Source organism: Electrophorus electricus, chromosome 15 (assembly GCF_013358815.1).
Source record: "Electrophorus electricus isolate fEleEle1 chromosome 15, fEleEle1.pri, whole genome shotgun sequence".
In the NCBI taxonomy this organism is placed as follows: Eukaryota; Metazoa; Chordata; class Actinopteri; order Gymnotiformes; family Gymnotidae; genus Electrophorus; species Electrophorus electricus.
This window is the reverse complement of record NC_049549.1, coordinates 14,546,594-14,566,481: the sequence shown is the minus strand read 5'-3', so window position 1 is coordinate 14,566,481 and position 19,888 is coordinate 14,546,594. Positions and strand designations below refer to the sequence as shown.

Sequence of the window (19,888 nt, the reverse complement as noted above, 5' to 3'; positions counted from 1 at the left end):
GAGTGAACTTTAGAAAAAGTGCTCCGGTCATGAGTACTGACTCCTCCTCCTCCGAAATATATTCGCTTAAAGACTACATTACTACATTTGCTAGTGCTGCAAGGTTTTTCGAGCGACATTTTTATTGAAAGAACTGCATGATATTCGGGGCAACAGATGTCGTATTAACAGAAGGCAAGAAGATATACAGCAAGTCAAACAACAAATTAATCACGAATAAGCAGAACTGCAAGATAGCAGCCCCACACCAACCACTCCTTCAAAAATAGTACTTCACACATCCACATCCTGCATAACGAACCCAGAGTAGCGTCAAAGCACGAACAGAGACAAAAACTAAATTTCACCGTCTTTTTTAGATAAAGGTCAAAACCGATAACCTTACAGTTCATCCAGAGCCCCTCCTGAAGCTCTTTAGGACACAATGAGACACACCATTGTTAAGGTCTAACCACACAATGAAAAACGTCTCCAACATTCAAAATATGTTTTCTAGTTGTACCCACTCAGAGGGTATGTTTAAAAATACCCAAGGCAACTGGTTTTGTCAGACAGCTGAACAGGAAAGTCCATGTTCCTGTGTGGTACAGTGTGCCCGAGGCTTCACTGATGAACCTGGAGAGTGAGTTACAGACCTAACCCACTTACTCCCTGACTTCCCCTCACAAACACACTTCAGAGAGTTTCCATACAGCCATTTACTGTAATGGTGAGGGGGACATTCGGAGAAACTGCTGCTCCTAAATCATTCGGATGTTCTGACTCCCAAGGCGGAAGAATTTGTGCCAAAGCAGCAGCAGGTTATCTTTATGGATCATTCTGCCATCCATTTCACTTCAAGTGCAAACATTATTTTTTTTGAGGGAAACGTGCAAAGTAAATGGCATGCAATCAGATTATTGGGAGCCAGAATATTAGTGTTACAAAGAAAAAAGGAAATAAAAGGCAGCAGCACGCAGGGGAAATGTGTTACAGTCGCAGAAATTTCATCACCGTCTTAACAACCCTACAACCATGAGGTTCGCATTAATCCACTGAAGAAAAGCTTCATCCGTTTGAAGCAGCTGGTGCAAGACAACTGATTCATATTAGTAACTGGCGTGTTCTCTTTTGCCATATTTTACATGTGCGTTCGGCACTGATCTCTGAACGGGTGATGGGGTGGGGACATCACAGGAGGGCCGAAGCACAAGTCCCACGCGTCACGCTGATGGTGGAAAAGTCCACAGTGAGGTCACTGAATTCTCTTCTTGATGAGCTTCTCCAGTTTGCGGATGCGCGAGGACTCTTGCTCAGGGGTAGGGGCACTGAAGGACAGTGAGGGCGCGCTGTCTGGCCCGGACGGGGGAGTGGGCAGCCTCTGTCTGAAGAGCTCCAGCATGCTGTTCTGCTCACTGCGCTTCAGACCCTGAGGATAAGTGCACACACGTCTTACTTTGCATATCCTCAATACACCAGTAAGGAAAATGTAGGTAATACAAAACTAGACAATGAAGACATTGAATAACTAGACAATAAACTAAAAACTATGACACCTGTAGAGACCTACCGTACAGCAATGCATAAACAGGGGTAAAAGTGACATCTGCATGGCTTACCTTCATGTCTAGAATCTTCTGGAAAGTCTCAGGGTTGCCATCAGCAAGGAGCTTGATGTAGTTATCCACAAAGACCACCAATGGCTCATGAGGGGCCATGACCACCTGAGGGGTTGAGAGAACTAGGTCATTCAAACTCTAGCACAGACCTTATTCCATCACCTAAATACTCCCACATGAGGCTACATTAGTGAGCAGGGGCGCATTAGACAGTCACCAAACGGCTGAAGCTGCAAACAAAGACCAACACTCGAGGCTTATATTCAGGCCCATGCTTTAACAGAGCAATTAGTGCATGCTCCAATGGAGCGCTACCTTTATCTTGAATTACCTTCACCACTAATTACTTCTGCTATAATGAGAGTCTGAGCAAATCAGCAGTCGAAGAGACTAAATGGGCCGTGGGCCCATATTGTGGACAGTTTTTGAAACTTCTGTGTGGGATTGAAAAAACAAAATCTGCAGTTTGTGACTATTCATATTTCTAACAGAGCAGGAGAACACATGGTTGACAGACGCAGCTGGAAAGAAGAAGAAAAGAGAAAAAAGGAGATGGATGAGTACCACCAACATTTCTCCTCTTCTCCACACACACACACACACACACACACCACACCCACACCCACACCCACACCACACACACACACACACACACACACACACACACACACACACACACACACACACACACACACACAGGTCCTATCCCCCACCTTGAGAGACAGGGCTCTATGATACGCATGAGTCAAAGATGGAAAAGCAGCCTGTTACGCCGTGGATTGTCTGGAATTTTAATGACAATCCCTCCCTTCAACAAAGTGATTTATTTAGCGACGGCCTGGACAAAGGCCAATGAAAAGCTTCGAGGGGCCCTTGTAGTCAGCATGTTGTAGAAGAGCAGGATGGAGAGAAAGTGAGAAAAAGAAAGTGAGAGTGAGACAGCACCAAGAGAGACAGAAAGACAAAGTGAGAGAGGCCTTAGGACTGCCTTTCCATGTATTTTCCAGAAAGCGCCACAACAGGATGGAGAGAAGGGGAGTCAGTGTGGAAAACATCCACGTCTCACGGGCTGTGTGCATGGCCTGCCTGAGCTCCTTTTAGCTTCACATCTCTCCTAGGTGAGGAGTGAGCCAATTCCCAGCAAAGATAAATGAGGACACCTTTAACAAATTGTTCTCCATGTTTGCTCTGTAATGAACGTCATGCGGACAACCAAACGTTAGCCTCCTTCCGCACGAGAGGTCACATTTGACTTGTAAACCAATGAACGTGTTACGGAAATAATATTTTGCAAAAGTAACTGACAGGAAGGATTCTGACACTGTTTGCAAAATAAAGAAAGGAAATGACCCTGACAGCAGTCCACCAAGCACAATATAAACATCAACCAAGCTAACTCCTTGGGTTTTCGAAGTGAACTTGACTAAAGGGCACTAGCACAGGGCCCAAGCGCCAGTTTATCACACGCTCATCTTGCTCTTCCGAGGGGCTCGCCAAGGGGTCTGCAAAAGCAACGTTGTGCTAAAACATGGAAGCAATTATCTGAGCAGCACCTGGGGGCAATGTCAAATACTACATGCTAACCGGGACTAAAGACCCACTGTATGCAATCGTTCAGCCCAAGGCCAGGTATTATGCAGCCCTTTGTATGGGCCCTGAGCAGATAATGCCCATGAACACATCTGACACATTGCGGCAGCTGGCCAAGGCGTGCAGTGTCCACACACGTGCCCATAAGTGCAGACCTGGGCATCAATAGCTTCAACTGTGACCTGTTCATATTTTAAGTGTAATAATAGCCTCATTTATAATATACACTTATTGTTAAATTAAATTGCTTTGTCACTAAAAAACATGCCTGATTCGAATTCAGTACAAACTTTAGTTTGTGGGACCAAAAAAAAAAAAAAAAATCTCACCTTGTATAACCTATAAATATATGAGAAATTGGCTTAAATTTAAAGTATGAATTGCAATGCAAAATAAGCTGCAGAGAAGATAGCATTATTGTCCAATGTTTACTTCAAAATCAAGGCATCCTTATGTCACAAAAAACCTGACGCGTTAGGAAATAACCTTCGCTGCGGTCTTGCGTGATTAGAGTTGGTCCCAGTTTGAACATCAGTGAAATTAAGGCTGAATACCAGGCAGCTAAGAACAAAAGCAGGAAGGTCCTGGGGAATCTGGGAGCGTTGCTGGAGGAGCAGGGCTGGGGTGTGCACAGTCACCTCCTGCACTACACCCACCCACCAACCGAGGAACTCTGCCTTTCCACCACACCTTCCGTTTACGCAAAGGGGTAAAAGCACAGTGTGCGCACGAGTGTTTACGATGCAGAGTTGGGGCTGGTGTGAGAAGCTGCTCCCCTTCTAGCAGAGCAGTGCTTCCTGCCGTGGGGACAGACCTCATCAAAACAGAAGGGAAGAGCTCGGCTAGGTGCTTCTAATCCGCACACATTTAGCTGCTCATAATAACATTTCCTGCACAGGTTCGAGCAGGCAGCCTGCAGGGTACACTAGGTAAAGGGGAAATCTTATAAACTGTACGTTATGGTTGGATGGACGGACGCCAAACAGATGGTGTGCCCACCTTCAGGATCATCTCTGCTCGTGTCATCCCTTTGACCACAATTTTAGTGTAGCTTGCTGGAGCCTTGCGTAGCACCTGCGAACCGATGGAGGGGAGGTCTAGCAGAACCGTCTTCAGAGAGTGTGTGTCCAGCAGAAGCTACACGCACGCACACACACACACGAAATGGAGAAAAATGAAAATTACTAAAAGACACCTATCTGACTTACTTAAAAATGCCTGTAGGTAAGCATGAATAAACTATCAATCATTACATGCAGGTGATTATAATCACGTGTTTATGCAACAACCAATATAGATGAAAAGCAATGCATCGGTCAGAAAGCCACCACGCGCCTCGCGGAGCTTCAGCGCCACGGTGCCCTTGTGCTTACCTGCTCAGCTCCCACCATACTGATGGGTTTGCACCTGAACAGGTGGTTGATGAACTTTGGGATGAAGGAGCTGAAGACACAACAGAGAACAGCAGGAGAGTTAGAAACGCTCAGAGCACCTGGGTGGAAGGAAAAAGCCACACGGTAAAGTCTACAGGTAAAGCTGGTTGGGAAAGGCTCTAGGACAGACTTGGTGAACTTGATGCAGAACTGGGTGAAATATTTGCGAGTGGCAGCTAGGTTGTCTCTGATGATGGGTACGTTCTGTTTGATGTGCATGATGACAGAGGTGACGTAGGGGCTCTGGTCACCCACGTGCTCGACACTCTGCCATGGCATCTGCAGGAGTGCGCATGCGCACACACACACACACACACACACACACACACACACACACACACACACACACACACACACACACAAAATCAAACTGATAAAAATGCAGCCATTACTACATGTTACACAGCTATAGCAAAAATAATCTTCAGCACATGTCATGGTATGAGTCAGGGGACTTTCAATGGAAGCCACCCACCTTGCTCATAGCAGTGAGGGCTGGGTCGCAAGCTGAGTCCAGGTCCTGAACCAGAAGTTGGATGCTGTTGGAGATCACACTGCCACAAAGCAGTTCACACAGAGAGTTGGGCAGTTAAAGGCTGAGAAAAGACTTGAAGAGATTAACAGCAATATCTACAGGGGAATGAACATCAAACAAACATGCTACTGCCTGCCAAAACTGATTTGCAGAGACTGTGGTGTGCGGCGGGGAGGCTGAGAGTTACGTGCTAAACGTGTCCATCTCCCCGGTTAGGTTGATCCTTTCCATGAGGGATGCGTCCACCTTCTCCTTCAGCTTCTCCTCCAGCTGTGGGCAAACAGCAAAACAGAAGAAACTATTGCCAGTAAAAAAAAACTATTTTTAAATAGTGCACATATGAATAAAAGTGCTCTGTGTGTGCGTGTGTGTGTGTGTAATGACCTGCTGTGTGGTAGCAAGGCAATATTCTGCTGTGCTGAGGACACTACAGATGAGACAGAGCTCATCCATGGTGAACTTGGCCACCTCCGAACCCTCTTTTTCCTTCAACAGGCTGGTGATGGTCAGGCCTCCACTGTTAGTGCTGGTTCTGCAACAAACACACACAAGGACGCACATTTACCATAACGATCCCTAAACTGAGGAGTCCCCAAACAAACTCCCTTGTTTAAAAGTTGGGGAAACCAGAGAAGCCACAACAGCCACTCCAAAAAAAAGCCCCCCTTTAGTTTAAAAGAGCAAGGCCCTTAACCCTAAATTGCCCTTGTTGTACTTAGTCATAATTGTAAGTCACTCTGGATAAAAGTGTCAGCTAAATGTCATAAATGCAAGTCAGCGAAATACTGTAAATATAAGACAATACAGAGCAAGCCACCCAAGATGGCGGGTGGTGCTTTTTCTTTTCCAGCAGAACGCAACGGAGAAACTCTCTGAAACGGGGCCGCACAGAGAAGACTTCTCCAGCGATTGCGAGGATCAAAAGGCGAGTCACTGAGGGGTGGTGGTGGGATTGAGAGGAATGAAAAGCCCCTAGAAGTCAAACCACATGGGGGCGGGGGCGGCTGCAGGGCCGTGGGGCTACACTCACTTGGGCAGGTTCCCAGAGAGGATCTTCCAGGCGTACTCGCGCAGGTACTTCTGGAAAATGGTGGCGAGGGCGATCATGGGTTCGCCTGTGCTCAGCTGAGAACACTGTACCATGCACTTCTTGTAGTACACAAAGAGATCGGCGCAGCTGGGCAGCACGGCTCCTCCCTCCTCCGTACCCGACTTGGGGGGACCCTGCGCTCGGAAATCGGCCACGAAGCGGTCGATCAGCTCACCGAGGTTCCTGCGGCAGCGGTGCAAACGTCATCCGTTAGCCATGGCGGCCCAGCACTGAAATGATACTTAGGAATGCGATTGGCAACATACAGAGGTGTGAGAACTATTTGGGACTGGGTGCGCGCTGTGTGTGCCACCGCAGAAGGTCTTCCCTTTCTGCAGTCAGTCACCAGATACCAAACGCCCAAGTGAAGAATGTGGGCACTTTCATGCCAAACAGGTCATGTTGGACTGGAATAAAGGAAGCCATTGTCAGGAAAAGGTCAGTCTACTTTAGCCAATGGGCCATTACAAGACTGGAGTAGACCCTCTTCAGAGCCCCAGTTTAAAGAAAGCAGGAGAGGCAGAACGAGAGAGAAGAAGGGAGGGGAAAAGGAAGAAAGAGAGAGACAGACACAGAGCATTAAGGGAAAAACAGGAGAGCAAAGGGTTTTGCTGCTCTAGCATTTTTTAAGCCATCTGCAGACTGCAGAGGCTGTGGTTAGTGCAGCTAATGGGAAACATTTCTGCCTCACTGGAGTGATAGAAAGGGATAGAGATCAAGACAGAGAAGCAACTGATGGGGCTGTGCTGTAGGAGACACCCACAAACCACGTGCACGCCACGCACACAGAACTGGATACACCAATCACGCACACGCGTATGGACACACACACACACACACACACACACACACACACACACACACACACACACACGCACACACGCATCAAAGTGAATCTCTTTCATCACTTCCCATGGTTGCCATGTTCACACTGTCAGAATGGTCCCCTGTGGTGGGTGTTTTTGATCTCTGTCTTTGTGATTGTGTAATTACACAAACATTCCACTCACTTGTCCTGCGATTCGATGTACACGTAGAGATGAGGTTCAAAGCATTTGGAAATGATGCCGTGGAATGGGTTATCCGGGGCCTTAGGCTTCTTTGGCTAAAACAGGAAATCATTAGTCAACTAACGCTTTCTTAAGAAGTTTCTTCTTTGAGCTTCACAGAAGATCTGATGAGACACACAAAGGGGAAGGAAATTTCAGTTAAAACTCATTTGCAACTTTTCTCTGTTTTGCCATACCCAAACATGACATTTAAGAAGGTGAAACTCAGAAAAAAAGGTAAAAACCATCTATTCTGAATTTACATATTTACATTCAAGTGATAGTATAAACACAGGATTCACAGCCCAAATGAATATAAATTGTAAAACCAATGTATTTAAAATGAGCTACATAGACTAAGTGAACTGTTAGCGAACTTTGAGCTGTGAAATTAAACAGGCCTGCATAAAAATGTTTATTGCACAACACAGTGGTAATGAAAAAGAGTATCAAGTTCTATCACGCTTTGGGTGGGGTAAGACTGATCCACATATGGGGTCACTGGCTGTGGCAGGGTTTTTTTTTTTCAGTACATTCCTCAGCTCCATCTGCCCTTCACATAAATGTTTTAACAACCCTTGTGAAACTGCTTCAGCTCTCTCTCAGAACCTTCACTCAGGCTTAAAAAGCACCCAAAATGGCTTGGGATGTGAGAATGTGGACAAAACCCTGTCCAGATCTTCCCACCCTGTCCAGATCTTCATCTTTCTCAGAAGCATTGTCGTCCCCGGACTCATCCTCCAGAAACGGGTTAGTAGGCTCCAAGGGCGTCTCGGGTCTCTTCTGTGCACAAAAGAAAGTCGCTGGAAGTGGGTAGGGCTAAAAGGTCCTGACATTTTCACCTTGCAGCTTTGTATACGGGCACAAAGCGCCCAGCTGCCCTTACCCCGGGAGAGGCTCTGCTTCCCTTACCCCAGGGCTGTCACTCAAGGTGCTGCCAGTGAAGCGCTTAGCCAGCAATCCTTCAAAATTGGTGGTCCTCTGAATAGCGAAGAGAAGGAGCTTGACCTCAATCTCCCTGGCTCGGGTTCGCATCAGCTTGGCCAGCTCTGTCCTGATGAGCACACAGACATGCACACAGAGGTCAGCGAGACCTCACAGGCGTGGTAGGAGGCAGGGCCGAGGCTGGGAATTTAAAGGGGTTAGCACACACGTGCCGTCATGAAAAGCACAACGGGCCACATTTGTTTTCAAAGGTTCCGATCGATCAGGTCAAAATGACCTCCACCTACTGTGTGCACAAGAATGCAGGGCTAACTAAGACAGAAATAAAAAGATCCAGGATATAAAGACTCATCGTAGAATCCTGTTTGGCTCAGATAGTCAATCCTTCAGCTTATGATGAACCACAATAAGATTTATCTGTCATCTTACTCAGCCTGGAAGGTTGCACAAACTTTAAAGAAGTATTAAAGAAATACTGCAGCACATAGCAGTTGAGTAATTCCAGTTAAATTACAAGGTATTTAATCAATCGGTTTGTTAGGTCACAATATAAAATTGAATTAATGTTACATTTCTACATTAGAAGTATATTAGAAAATAGCCTTAGATTGCATTAGCAGTACATTTGCTTCTAAAATAATATTGAAATTATCGCCTGTGGAGGTTCATGGGAGGTTTTTTTGGCATTATCAGCAGTTCTACAACAAAGTATTTGACTAATAAACACTGAAAACCAATTTTAAATGACCATGTATGCAAAATAATTTTTAGGTGGTCATTTGAATAGTGCTTAATATTGTTTTCAATGCAAGATTACACTGGTTTTGATGGTTTGTCAGAGGTTAGAAATACAGGAGCAGGCCTGAACAAAAATACCACACTGGGACCAAGACTGGGCCCCAACCCCAAAGTTGCTCCTGGATTTTACAATCATTGGTAGTTAACTGAGCAGTAAATGTGACTGGCGGGCCTCTGTGTTTAGCACTCATGACTCCTAGGTAGAAGGAGGGCGGAAAATCAAAAAGAACTGGACGATGAAATAACAGAACTGTGGTTTTAAAAGAGGACTGTGGTTTTTAGAGGATGGCTGAACCTACAAGATGTTTCTGATGAAGTGGCTGATGAGTGTAAAGCATAGCGCTAAAGTAAACTAAAGGACCATTTTTAACCACTGGAACAAATGCAATGTAAAACCATGCATTGAAGTACACGCGCTGGCACCTGGTGATATGGCAGAACTCCACGGCGATGCGCTCCGTCATGCACCACTCCTCGGGAAACATGCGACCATACTTCTCCTCGTAGTCCACCAGTTGCCGTTTGATCCACGCATAGCGCCGGTCTATCTTATCCAACCATGCCACCTGCATTCAAAACGCACGCAGCACTTCAGCACCACTCTGACAAGGCCGATACACCACAGTCCCAAGCCTGGGTTTCTAAAAAAACTTACATCCTGGTTCTCCTGAAAGAGCACAAGGTACTCAGAGAGGTGCTGTCTTATGAATTTCTTGATGATTTCCTGTTTGATGCGAGGATCCAGGACATTGGCCACCAGACAGGCATCTCTGAGGACAATACTGGGGCCTCCAGTCCTCTGTTAAAAACGCACAGCCAAGCATAGCAGCAGCTTTATTGCTATGGTACCTTCTATACATGCAGTCTGAAATCCATCACAACGAGCTTACTAATACAGATCATGTTACTAAGAAACACAGTACCACAGACTTTTGGGACTTTTTTTTTTTTAAATAGTGCTTCACCTTGGACCCCTGTGAAGGAAACGCCTCTTCAAAGTCAGCCAAGATCTGAGTGCCAAGCTCACTCTGTGCTGCTTTCACTCTGAGGGAGGTGGAGGAGAAAAAAAAGAAAAGAAAAGATGTGCAGTGATGAGTATCTAGAGGGTTAGGGTAGGGCAGCTGGGGTGAGTTTTTCACTCACCATTACCAGCCACTTTATTACAAACATCATGTAGGTATGCTGGAAGTGTACAGTAGTATATAGCTTTTCCGTTGCAACGTGGTTTGCGTTAGCCACCCGCTAGGCCCCCATCCGTGGTGGTGCCTGACCGCAGGACTGCTGCTGACTGGAGGATTTTCTGTGATGGACCCTGGAAACGCCAGGAGCAGCACAGACAGATGTAAAATCCACCCAGCAACCGTGCTGTGCCTGATGAGCTTGTACCAGCTCAAGATGTGTGACCATCGGAGTTAAAGCTGTATTGAAAGTGCTCCGCCACCCATATACCTGGTCACGAACTGAGCAGCGACGAACAGGGTAGAGTTGAACTGTGTACTACAACAAACAGGTTACTTACTGTAAAATGTACACCTGTAAATCACCCCTGAGAGTGGTGTGGAAATTAAGTGAAGGGACAAGGAAAGTGTTTCCTTTAAGTTGGCTGGTAAATGATACAGCACTTTTGTAAGTGGCAATGGGTAAGAGCGTCGGCTAAATGCCGTAAATGCAAATGTAAATGAGGGTGCATACAAATATTCATGTTGTTAGCAAAGTAAGAACAGGGACATATTTAGCAGACTTTTTTGGGTCCTGGCACTCAGTAAAGTAAATCTTGACCAATAGTCACAGAATACGAGTCACGCTGTGATTGGTAATATTTGTATTAAAAATCACCCAGCCCTGCTAATACCCATTTATTACCCAGGCAAAGGGATAAATAATGTCCTTTGCCCCTCCCTCTACTTTTCACTGCAACCCATAAAACAAATTACTATAAGTATGAATAATGTGCAAAAACACCAAAAAACAGATGGGTGCAATAACCTTGCTATGACACTGTTTATATATCAGCGTCTTCGCATTCGCGGCTTCTGTTAAGTTTCGCAGCTCCCACCAGCGAGCAGGTTCATGGCAAGTTGAGGGCGACACTAAAGAGATGCGGGAGCATCACTCCACAGTAGACGTGGGGATCCGATTTCATTTCTAAATTCACAGTTGGTGTGAGATGCAGCCAGATCTCATCACTGGAACAACAAGTGCCTTCCAGATTAAATAAGGATGGTCAGAGGAAGAGAGGAGCCCACACAAGCTTGCCAGACGACCACCAGACTCCAACTGGGCACAAGACTGCTCGTGCAAGCCTCTCTCGTGCACTCTAAAGACCTAACGGTTTCTGAACTGTGGCTGCACCCTCAGCTGCTGTCTCTGATCAAATGTCTTTGCCACACCTCCCTAACTGAGCAGATATTTCTATTTAGGACGGTCACACCTAAATGTGAAAACATTTCACTTCTCCTGTGCTTGGCATGAGCTAAAATGACACACTGTGGTGTCCAATCAGATATGATCAACACAGTGTTTCAATATGCTTCTGTGTCTCCACAATGCTCAAAATAGGAAGTCCTCATTGTGTTAAAACAAAATAGCCCACCCAAACTCCAAAGGGGTCCAACATGTTTACGCACCAAATTCCAAAGCTTCCAAGGCCCACAGTCTTTTTCCACAGCTCTAGAAGAAGTGAGTCAGACCAAGGTCAGAAAGAGACAGGCAGTATTTGAGAAATGCCTGGATGATTAGCCTAATTTGCACAAGTGCATAAAGCATTTTGGCAATCATTGTTCCATGGTGCTGCTTCAGTTCCAAATCAGGTCTGTGCAAAGATGTGAATTCCACTTAGCTGAAGACTCCTGAGAGAGGATGGGATGGAAAGGCCCACTGGGAGCAGAGAAATGTAACCGCCGCCACAGGCCCTTCCAGATAAACATTAAGGCCCTGGAACAATCTGGGGAATAGTTTTCCACATCAAAACACACCCTTCCTTGCCCTTTTCATATGAACCACCAACTTGATTGGAGATTCCAATATAAATAAGAGGTGGGAAGAACAGTTATGGGGACACGCCAAGTGAGACTGAGGGCCTCTCTCAGGCCTTACAAAGAAACCAGTCTGTGAGCCTGCAGGGACAGGGACTATCCTATGCAGCAAGAGACAGAGCTCCACTGCTGGGGACAGAACAGGACAAAGAGCCCCTCTCTGTTGGAGGAATGTGCCTGAAAAAGCACTTGAATGGAGAAGAGGTTCCTCGGCACAGATTTCCTTCCTGTGTTGCATCTGTGGTAAACATAAACAGGATCCTCATCTCCTCAGCGTTATTCAATTTGGGGAATTACTGCAGAGAATTAGTCATATAAACACTGTCTGCGCTTATGCAGTTCATTCAGGCAACAGGCAGACCGCCCGACTATACAGTTGGGCCACGGATCACTTCACATGCAGAAACATACATGAAGGGTCTAGACAGTTATGATTCAAGCCAGACTGCAGCATTTTGTGTGTGCATCGGGGTATGAGGAGGGCCTTTGGAGTCTAAAAGAGGTTGAGAAGAGTTGGAAGGGATCGTGGGGGGGGGGTGCGATCACCTCTCGGAGAGCTGCCGTATCTGAGGGATGCCCATATATTTCTGGAAGTGCTCCAACACGTTCACCACACCCTGGAGCAAGTTGGCCACCTCCCCGTACTGCCTCTTGCGTGTCATGGCCCTGAAAGGGAGCTTTATCAATAAACAAACAAAAATACCAAAACACTCCTAACATTTCCTAATGTACTAAGCCAATTACCATGCCATTACCATTACCACGCCTTCATAACCAATCCCGCTGGACTGAGTTGACTGACTGCAACTATCTCTGCTCATCAGATACCGAGAGGGGTGGCCACTTACTCCAGGGAGTCCACGCCGCCAGCCAGCATATGCAGGTGATTGAGAGTTGTGATGGATGTGGTCAGGTGACGCTTAGCATGGTCCAGCTGCTTGATGTCCCGGGTGATCTCTTTTACCTGTGCAGGGAAACAAACCTCTCAGGTTGGCTAATGGTTCCAGCGGACCGAGTTGGGGGAGGTTCTGCATTGTTCCCAACATTGTCCCACTGCTCCAGCCAGCCAGCCCCTGCCCTTCCTGTGACCCGCCCGGCACCGCTAGCGTGCAGATGACTAGCGCATTACCATGGGCTTAAAGGGCTACGGTGCATGAACACCACAGGATGTCACAATTTCCTCCTGCCCAGTTAGCTGGCATTGAGGAGTTTGTTCAGGGGAGTGGAGACTCCTATTTGCACTTGTTCCGACTTTCAGGCTCTAAATGACAAGGTTCGTGTCTGGACAGCTTATTTTTACTCACCATTTGCTCGGATTTCTCCGCTTTGTCCTTGATGTCTTTAATTTTGCCGAACAGTTGCTGGATGGCTTTCTGTGCCTCCTCCAGAGCCTGGAATAGAGGCAAAAGTTCAGAAATGCTGCATCTGTGTTCAGCCTCACAGACTCGCTATAACACTCTCATACCGCTGTCAGCAAGATCTCAGAATTAATAACTCACCCAACTACTCTAACAATAGCCTCCACAGTTTATAGACTTTCAGACAGTTTATAGGATCGCTGGTCATAGAAGAAAATAGATCCTTTACTTGACATTTGAACTTTTTTTTTTTTTTTTACCAACATTCCTCTCACCAATTAAGTGCCTCTAATGTCAGACAGTAAACTTAATCTCAATATAAAATCAAAGCAGTGTGAAATTTTAGCAATAGCAATTTAAGTGAATATGAAAACATGGGACGGGTCAAAGGTCGGCAAAATAAAAACAAGATGATATTCTCTCTGGCATGCGTTTCTCCCTCATTCTGTATTATTTCTACTAAGTGTATGTCTGTGCCTCTCTCTTGATCAGAAAAATGAAAACCAAATGGGTGGGCTCAGCGCATAACCCTCGCCCACTGCTCACCCTCGCATTCCAGCTAAGTGCACAGCAGCTGTACTGAGGCCTGCCACGTTCGCCCACCTGACCCCCATCGCGGCGGCCCGGTTCTGGCCGTGACCCCAAAGTGACTCGAGGATCATGGGCACTGTCAGATGCTGCTAATGTGATGGCGGTAGTGAAGGTCCTCTCAATTTTTTTTGATACTGCATAACAGCCATGCAGTGCGTCTTGCGGCTGCAGGCGGTAGACTCTTCAGGGCTCAGGGCTACGCCGAGCGAATGCAGGAAGGCTGGCTCACACTCCCTTTCACGGGAAGATGGAATGCTAACAGCCGGCACCAGCTGCCGCATGGAATTTACCACTTTTACAAGCCTCCTCAAAACACAGGAGGACGCTCACCGGCTCCATCAATCTGAGGCGCAAACACACCGACTGTGACACACAAATCCTTACGCGTCTGAGAGAACTTTCCAAAGAGAGCCACTGCAAACCAAATTTTACCCAAATTCTGAATTGGCCCTGGGCCTCTCCTGGGCCTCTGCATGCATTTCCTGAGCAGTGTTGTAAGGACATGGTTCTGTGCTTACGCTGAGAGACCATTTAGCAAAAATGGCTGGGAAAACACTTGATAGGGTTTAGCAATGCAGATATGCAGATAGTGGCATGAGGAGTGGTTAGGCATTCCAAATGGTTCACTTCCGGAGTTCCGAGGAGTAAGAGGCTAAACGCTGGAGGAACAGCTCCCTGCGTTATCTCTCTCCCTTCCCTCCCGGTCGGGGAAAAGGGGCCCAGTCTGGCTTTGGTGGAGAGGTGTATGGCTACCACACATGTGGACTCCATTTGTAGAGTGGGTATGTCTCCTCTCAGACATTTATAGCAGGCCACAGACAGCAGGACGACACAGGAGATGTTGACAAGGTAGCATTTCTGCTGCACTTCCTTGTCTTTGGCCAAAATTAGAGACTGAAAACAGTTTTACTGGAGAAGTGAAAACTGAGGATTTTGGTTAGATTATAATATCAGTTTATATGATTCCAAATAGCAAACTGCAACTTACAGACTACAGAAATATGACAAGCTCCTCCTCAGATAGATCTGCAGTTTTTGCTGTTTACAATTAGTTTTGCAATGTTATTACTTCAGGGAGCTTCAACTCTTAATTCTTTCTGATTTCCTTGGGCAGTTAATAATGCCAGCATGCTACGTAAACTGAATTATATACCAACTCCCGAGCAAATTGTGACCCCTTCACACAGAAAACTATAAGCAAGAACATCACAAGTGTTAAGTGCAACTCCAAAAAAAAAAATGTAAAGGACACGTGTGCAAAGAAGCATTGAAAGCCACACAAGCTGCAAACTTCCCTTCCTGTATATAGATTAAATATTTATGCTCGATTCTTAGGGAGGTTCCTTCTAAGCGTTCCTAATAAGCAGCTCCAGATGCCAAAAACTCCACGAGACATCCTGATCCCAACTGCCTCCCTGACAGCCATAAAACGTTCATCTGAACTCCCATCCCCCTACTCCATCTGGCAACCCAATATGGCAAAGCTTTTTATATGGAAGTTTTAGCTGCATCAAAGAAAATAATATACATTACAGCGAGAGTGACCCGGAACACTGATAAATGGTACCAAACGGTTTGGCCCATTATTGACTTTCCGCTCTATTCTATGTCGAATAATGTTTAGCATATTGTAAATCTCTTTTCGCACTACAGAAAATATTCTGAAAAGGACTGTATCAGTCAGTCCATATAGGCCATACCCACCTCTTTAAATTCTGGAAAAGTGCTGAAAAATTCTTAAAAAATATATATGTGTGAAGGAAAAGACTCATCAGGGACAGGACGACACATGGCCTTTCACAGGAGGGAAGAAAATAACATGGCAGTGCAATTTGACAGATCAAAGGAGAGATTCCTCCAAAACAAGGTGCTGACCTGGGCAATGACCCAGCCTCCTCCTGGGCTCCATTCCTGTCCACGAGTGGATCCACTCAGCAGACGTCAACAATGCTTTTCTATTTTGGGTTGTGTTTTGTTTTGATTTTTTTTTGGGGGGGGGGGGGGGGCTAGCGCAGATTTTTGTCTGCAGGGCATTTTAGCAGAGCAAACGTGTGCACCATGACTGCTGTGCAAAGTAGGAGACAATGCAGCTTATCTGAAACATCAAAGGCCGCTGGCTGACACACTCTCAGCCCAACAGGACAAAAAGCTAACCCAGTGAGGAACACTACCTTTAGAAGTTCCCAAAACACGAGTGAGCTAGCGAGCGAGAAGACACTAGATAAAAACACCAAACCTCCAAACAGCTAATCATCATCACGCACAAGGCCCTGACACAGGCCCAAAGTCGCATTCCTCCACCCTAATGATAAATACTACTCAGACATAAAGCACAAGCGGTACGTTTTCCAGCGTTAGCTGTCACTCCTCCATCAGCCCCCCAGCCTCTACATCTTTAACCCACACCTCCCAGCAATTCCATCTGCAGAAAGGATTTTCCTTCGATCCATGGAAATATCTCAGAGGGAATTACAGGCCGCGAGACTCCCAGCCTCAGCCTGGCTGCAGCCGCTCTGCCCTGTTCCAGGGTAAACTGGTTAGGGGAGGGGCCACAGGACCCCTCTGAGCCCTTGCTAGCTCCAGACTCGCAGCTCGCAATTAGGTGTCACATTTCACCTCTGCTTGCCGCCCTGATTGAGCATGGATCTGTGTTGAATCAAGGTTTTCCACCAGCTCCAAGAAGCAGCAGGACACCAAACCACAACGCCGAATGGCACCACAGCCGAAAAGAGGGAAATCCAGGGGAATGTGCCGTCTTTTCCAGAGTGAGAGAGGGGGACAGTCTGGGGCTGAGGAGGCGATGGCTCGGACTAATCCCAGCCTGTTCCACAGCAGTAAATTGGAGGAAGAACACATATTGGAGGAAGAACACATATTGGACATAATGGACCGTTCTTACATGTTGCTGAGAGGCTGGTGAACAAATTGCAGTGACTGCATTTGTGAATGGCCAGTATGATCTGATTGGTTAGGTATGAAAGCCCAGGAAAGATTTGTTTTTTTCTACGCAGGCAAACCGTGATGGAGTACAGCCCCCACAGGGTCTGGTGCCACATCAATCACAAGAGAGTCATTCTAAAACACCTTACTCCGCCATCGTGCTGCGGCCCTGGGGCCAGGCCTCACTGACAGTATGCTACTACTCTAAATCTTCTCACTCCGGTACCACACATCACGCCCACACTTGCCCTGCACATCCGCCCAGAGACTCGCTCAAATTATGGTGAAAGTGCACCTGTACATGAATACAGCATATATTTTCACCATTCAGGAAACATGCACACAGTCTTTCATGTCTTACAGGAATGTGAGGCACCGTGCAACAGGAGACTTGGTACACTCACCTGCCTGCCATCCTGTCCAACGTTAGTCTGTCCTCTCACCACAGTTCTGATGTTGTCATCAAGTCGTCTGATATAAATAAGTAAACAAGAAGAAAAAAAAACAGCATTTAAAAATGTTCAAACTTATTTAAACCAATGTTCAAACCATTCTAACCAATGTGCAATGCAGCATAAAATGATATTTATATATCAGAGGCTCACCTGATTTTTAATCGTATTTTGTTCACTACTTCATCTATGTTTGCCAGCGACTGTTAAAAACAAGATGTAATTTATATCATGACTTGCAGTAAATGATCATTCCAACACGTTCTCTCCCAATTTCCACGGGCCTTCGTTAAGCCTAGTGTTTAAAATAGGGCGCTGGTGCTTCATTAAAGAGAAACGGCACTACCAAGTGGTCAACAAGGGAAATGCAATGCTAAGATGGTACAACGATGAATAGTAAAAATGACAATTATTGCAGTTTTATGAGTAAACTTGCAGAATAACTCATTTTCAATACCTTTTCAATCAAATATTTATCAGAATACATTTTCTGCTCCAAAGCTTATGAGCGATTTAATTTCATGAAGTGTTCATCGATGCATTTAACATTAAATGTTAAATGGTAACCTCTCGTGAAATTTACTGCTAAAGAAGTGGAACTTCAGTGTCATGTTGCTTTTCGCTTAGATTATTGATAAATAATCGGTTATTGATAAATAACCCAAGTACCGGTTACTGAAGGACACGCCTGGGATACTGACACTGAGAATATGATGCTTAAGGCGAGATAAAGACGCATTGAAGATTCTGTATATTTCAAGTATGCAAAACAATATGTTGAAATTACATTACAACGTATTAAAATAAAATATATTTCAATACATTCCATTTTCACATTGGCTTTAGTCCTTAGCATGTACAATCGAAGCTGCCACTTGACCCACCTGCTCAGTTGGAAACAAAGTGTTGATATATTCAACAGCATTAAAATCAGCTCGATCAAGTGGATCTTGACTGGGGAAAACCTGAAGGTGACGAGATCATGGAAAGACAAAAGAAAAGCAGAGCCTTGTGTCAACAAACAAATACTTGCTAACGAAGCTACAACAAACAAACACTACAACAAACAAACAAACAAACATGAGCTAACCTAGCTACAACAAACAAATACTACAACAAATACTAGCTAACGGAGCTACAACAAACAAAACACTACAACAAACAAACAAACATGAGCTAGCCTAGCTACAACAAACAAATACTACAACAAATACTAGCTAACGAAGCTACAACAAACAAAACACTACAACAAACAAACATGAGCTAACCTAGCTACAACAAACAAATACTACACAAATACTAGCTAACGAAGCTACAACAAATACTACAACAAACAACTACCAGCTAACCTAGCTAACAAAGCTATCTGTCTAGCTATGATACGTAGGTTAGGTTAGGTTGGCTGAGCTAGCTGAGATAGCTAACGAGCTCACAATTTAACTTAAGCTAGCTAACCTAGTTGTCTCGTAATCAACAGCATTTCGAGTATGTTTTGTCTAATTTTCTGTCTTGGTTTCCATGTAGCCTTCACAGCCAGATACCTCGGTTATAGTTTATTTCGTATTTTGTTTGGGGGCCGGTCTAACTGTAGCCAGTTAAAGTAGCACTGAGGAACGTCTCACACTACCTAGTTAGCTATCTTAGCTAACGTAATATGCACATCGTGCAATTTTATTAACACTCGACTACTTTTTTTCAAATGAATAGTCAATACACTGTAGTATAGCTGTATAATGGAAAATGACAGATTGATCAAACTTGCGGAGGCTAATCTAGCTATCTAACACTAGCCAAGTAGCGATAGCTATTGCAGCCAATGACTGTGCTAACAGCTAACCAGCTAACCAAGCTTAGCCAGACAGTAGTTAACTAGTGTCAATTCCCGATCAAATAACTAAATACCTGCTCAATAGCGAGTTGTACTTCGGGGCTAAGGTGTAAAATGGCGTCCAAATCCTCCACAAATTCTAATTCATCCTCTTCCATCATGGTACCAAAACACCCAGTTGACAGTGGACTGGTACTCCACGCTGACGACACCCAAATCCCTTTGTGCAGAGAGCAACAGCAGCCTTTACCACCACCACCTGGACTGGAGCACCAGCAAGCTCTCACCGTTAAGTCGCAAGCACATTTGAACGAATAAATGCATTAATTTAATTAATAAAAAACTAAAAGATCGATCGATCGATCTCTCTCTCTCTCTCTCTCTCTCTCTCTCTCTCTCTCTCTCTCTCTCAGAGATCATAAATGTGCACAGAGAGAGTCGGGCTATGTAACATTAATATCCATCCATCACCATGTGTTATTCATTAACAATGCTTTACACAGTGCGGTCTTTTAATATATTACAGCATTGTAAAATGTGAACATCTTTCCGTGCTTTCATCTTTCACACCCCCCCCCCCCCCTTACACACACAAACTTGCAGGCAATGTTGTTTCGCAAACTGTCAAACTGTAAATGATTGACCT

The 19,888-nt window shown here is 45.4% G+C and overlaps 1 protein-coding gene across 2 annotated transcripts; it reads right to left on the bottom strand.

The window, feature by feature from the left end:
• Positions 1-86: 86 nt before the first annotated feature.
• vps53 (VPS53 subunit of GARP complex) lies at positions 87-19,507 on the bottom strand. Of its 2 annotated transcripts, XM_026997751.2 has the most exons (22): positions 19,317-19,506; positions 18,299-18,379; positions 17,568-17,617; positions 17,367-17,433; positions 13,378-13,464; positions 12,922-13,037; positions 12,620-12,739; positions 10,004-10,082; positions 9,694-9,837; positions 9,462-9,604; positions 8,208-8,349; positions 7,983-8,078; positions 7,257-7,351; positions 6,187-6,429; positions 5,541-5,688; positions 5,344-5,426; positions 5,097-5,175; positions 4,752-4,900; positions 4,562-4,631; positions 4,188-4,325; positions 1,599-1,703; positions 87-1,408 (listed from the first exon to the last, which is right to left on the bottom strand). In XM_026997751.2, the coding sequence occupies exons 1-22, from the start codon at positions 19,401-19,403 to the stop codon at positions 1,235-1,237; spliced, it is 2,496 nt and encodes an 831-aa protein (XP_026853552.2). In that variant the 5' UTR covers positions 19,404-19,506; the 3' UTR covers positions 87-1,234. The 2 variants fall into 2 exon arrangements, with proteins under 2 accessions (XP_026853552.2, XP_026853551.2); XM_026997750.2 differs by having other exon boundaries at positions 4,562-4,900; positions 19,317-19,507.
• Positions 19,508-19,888: the final 381 nt, after the last annotated feature.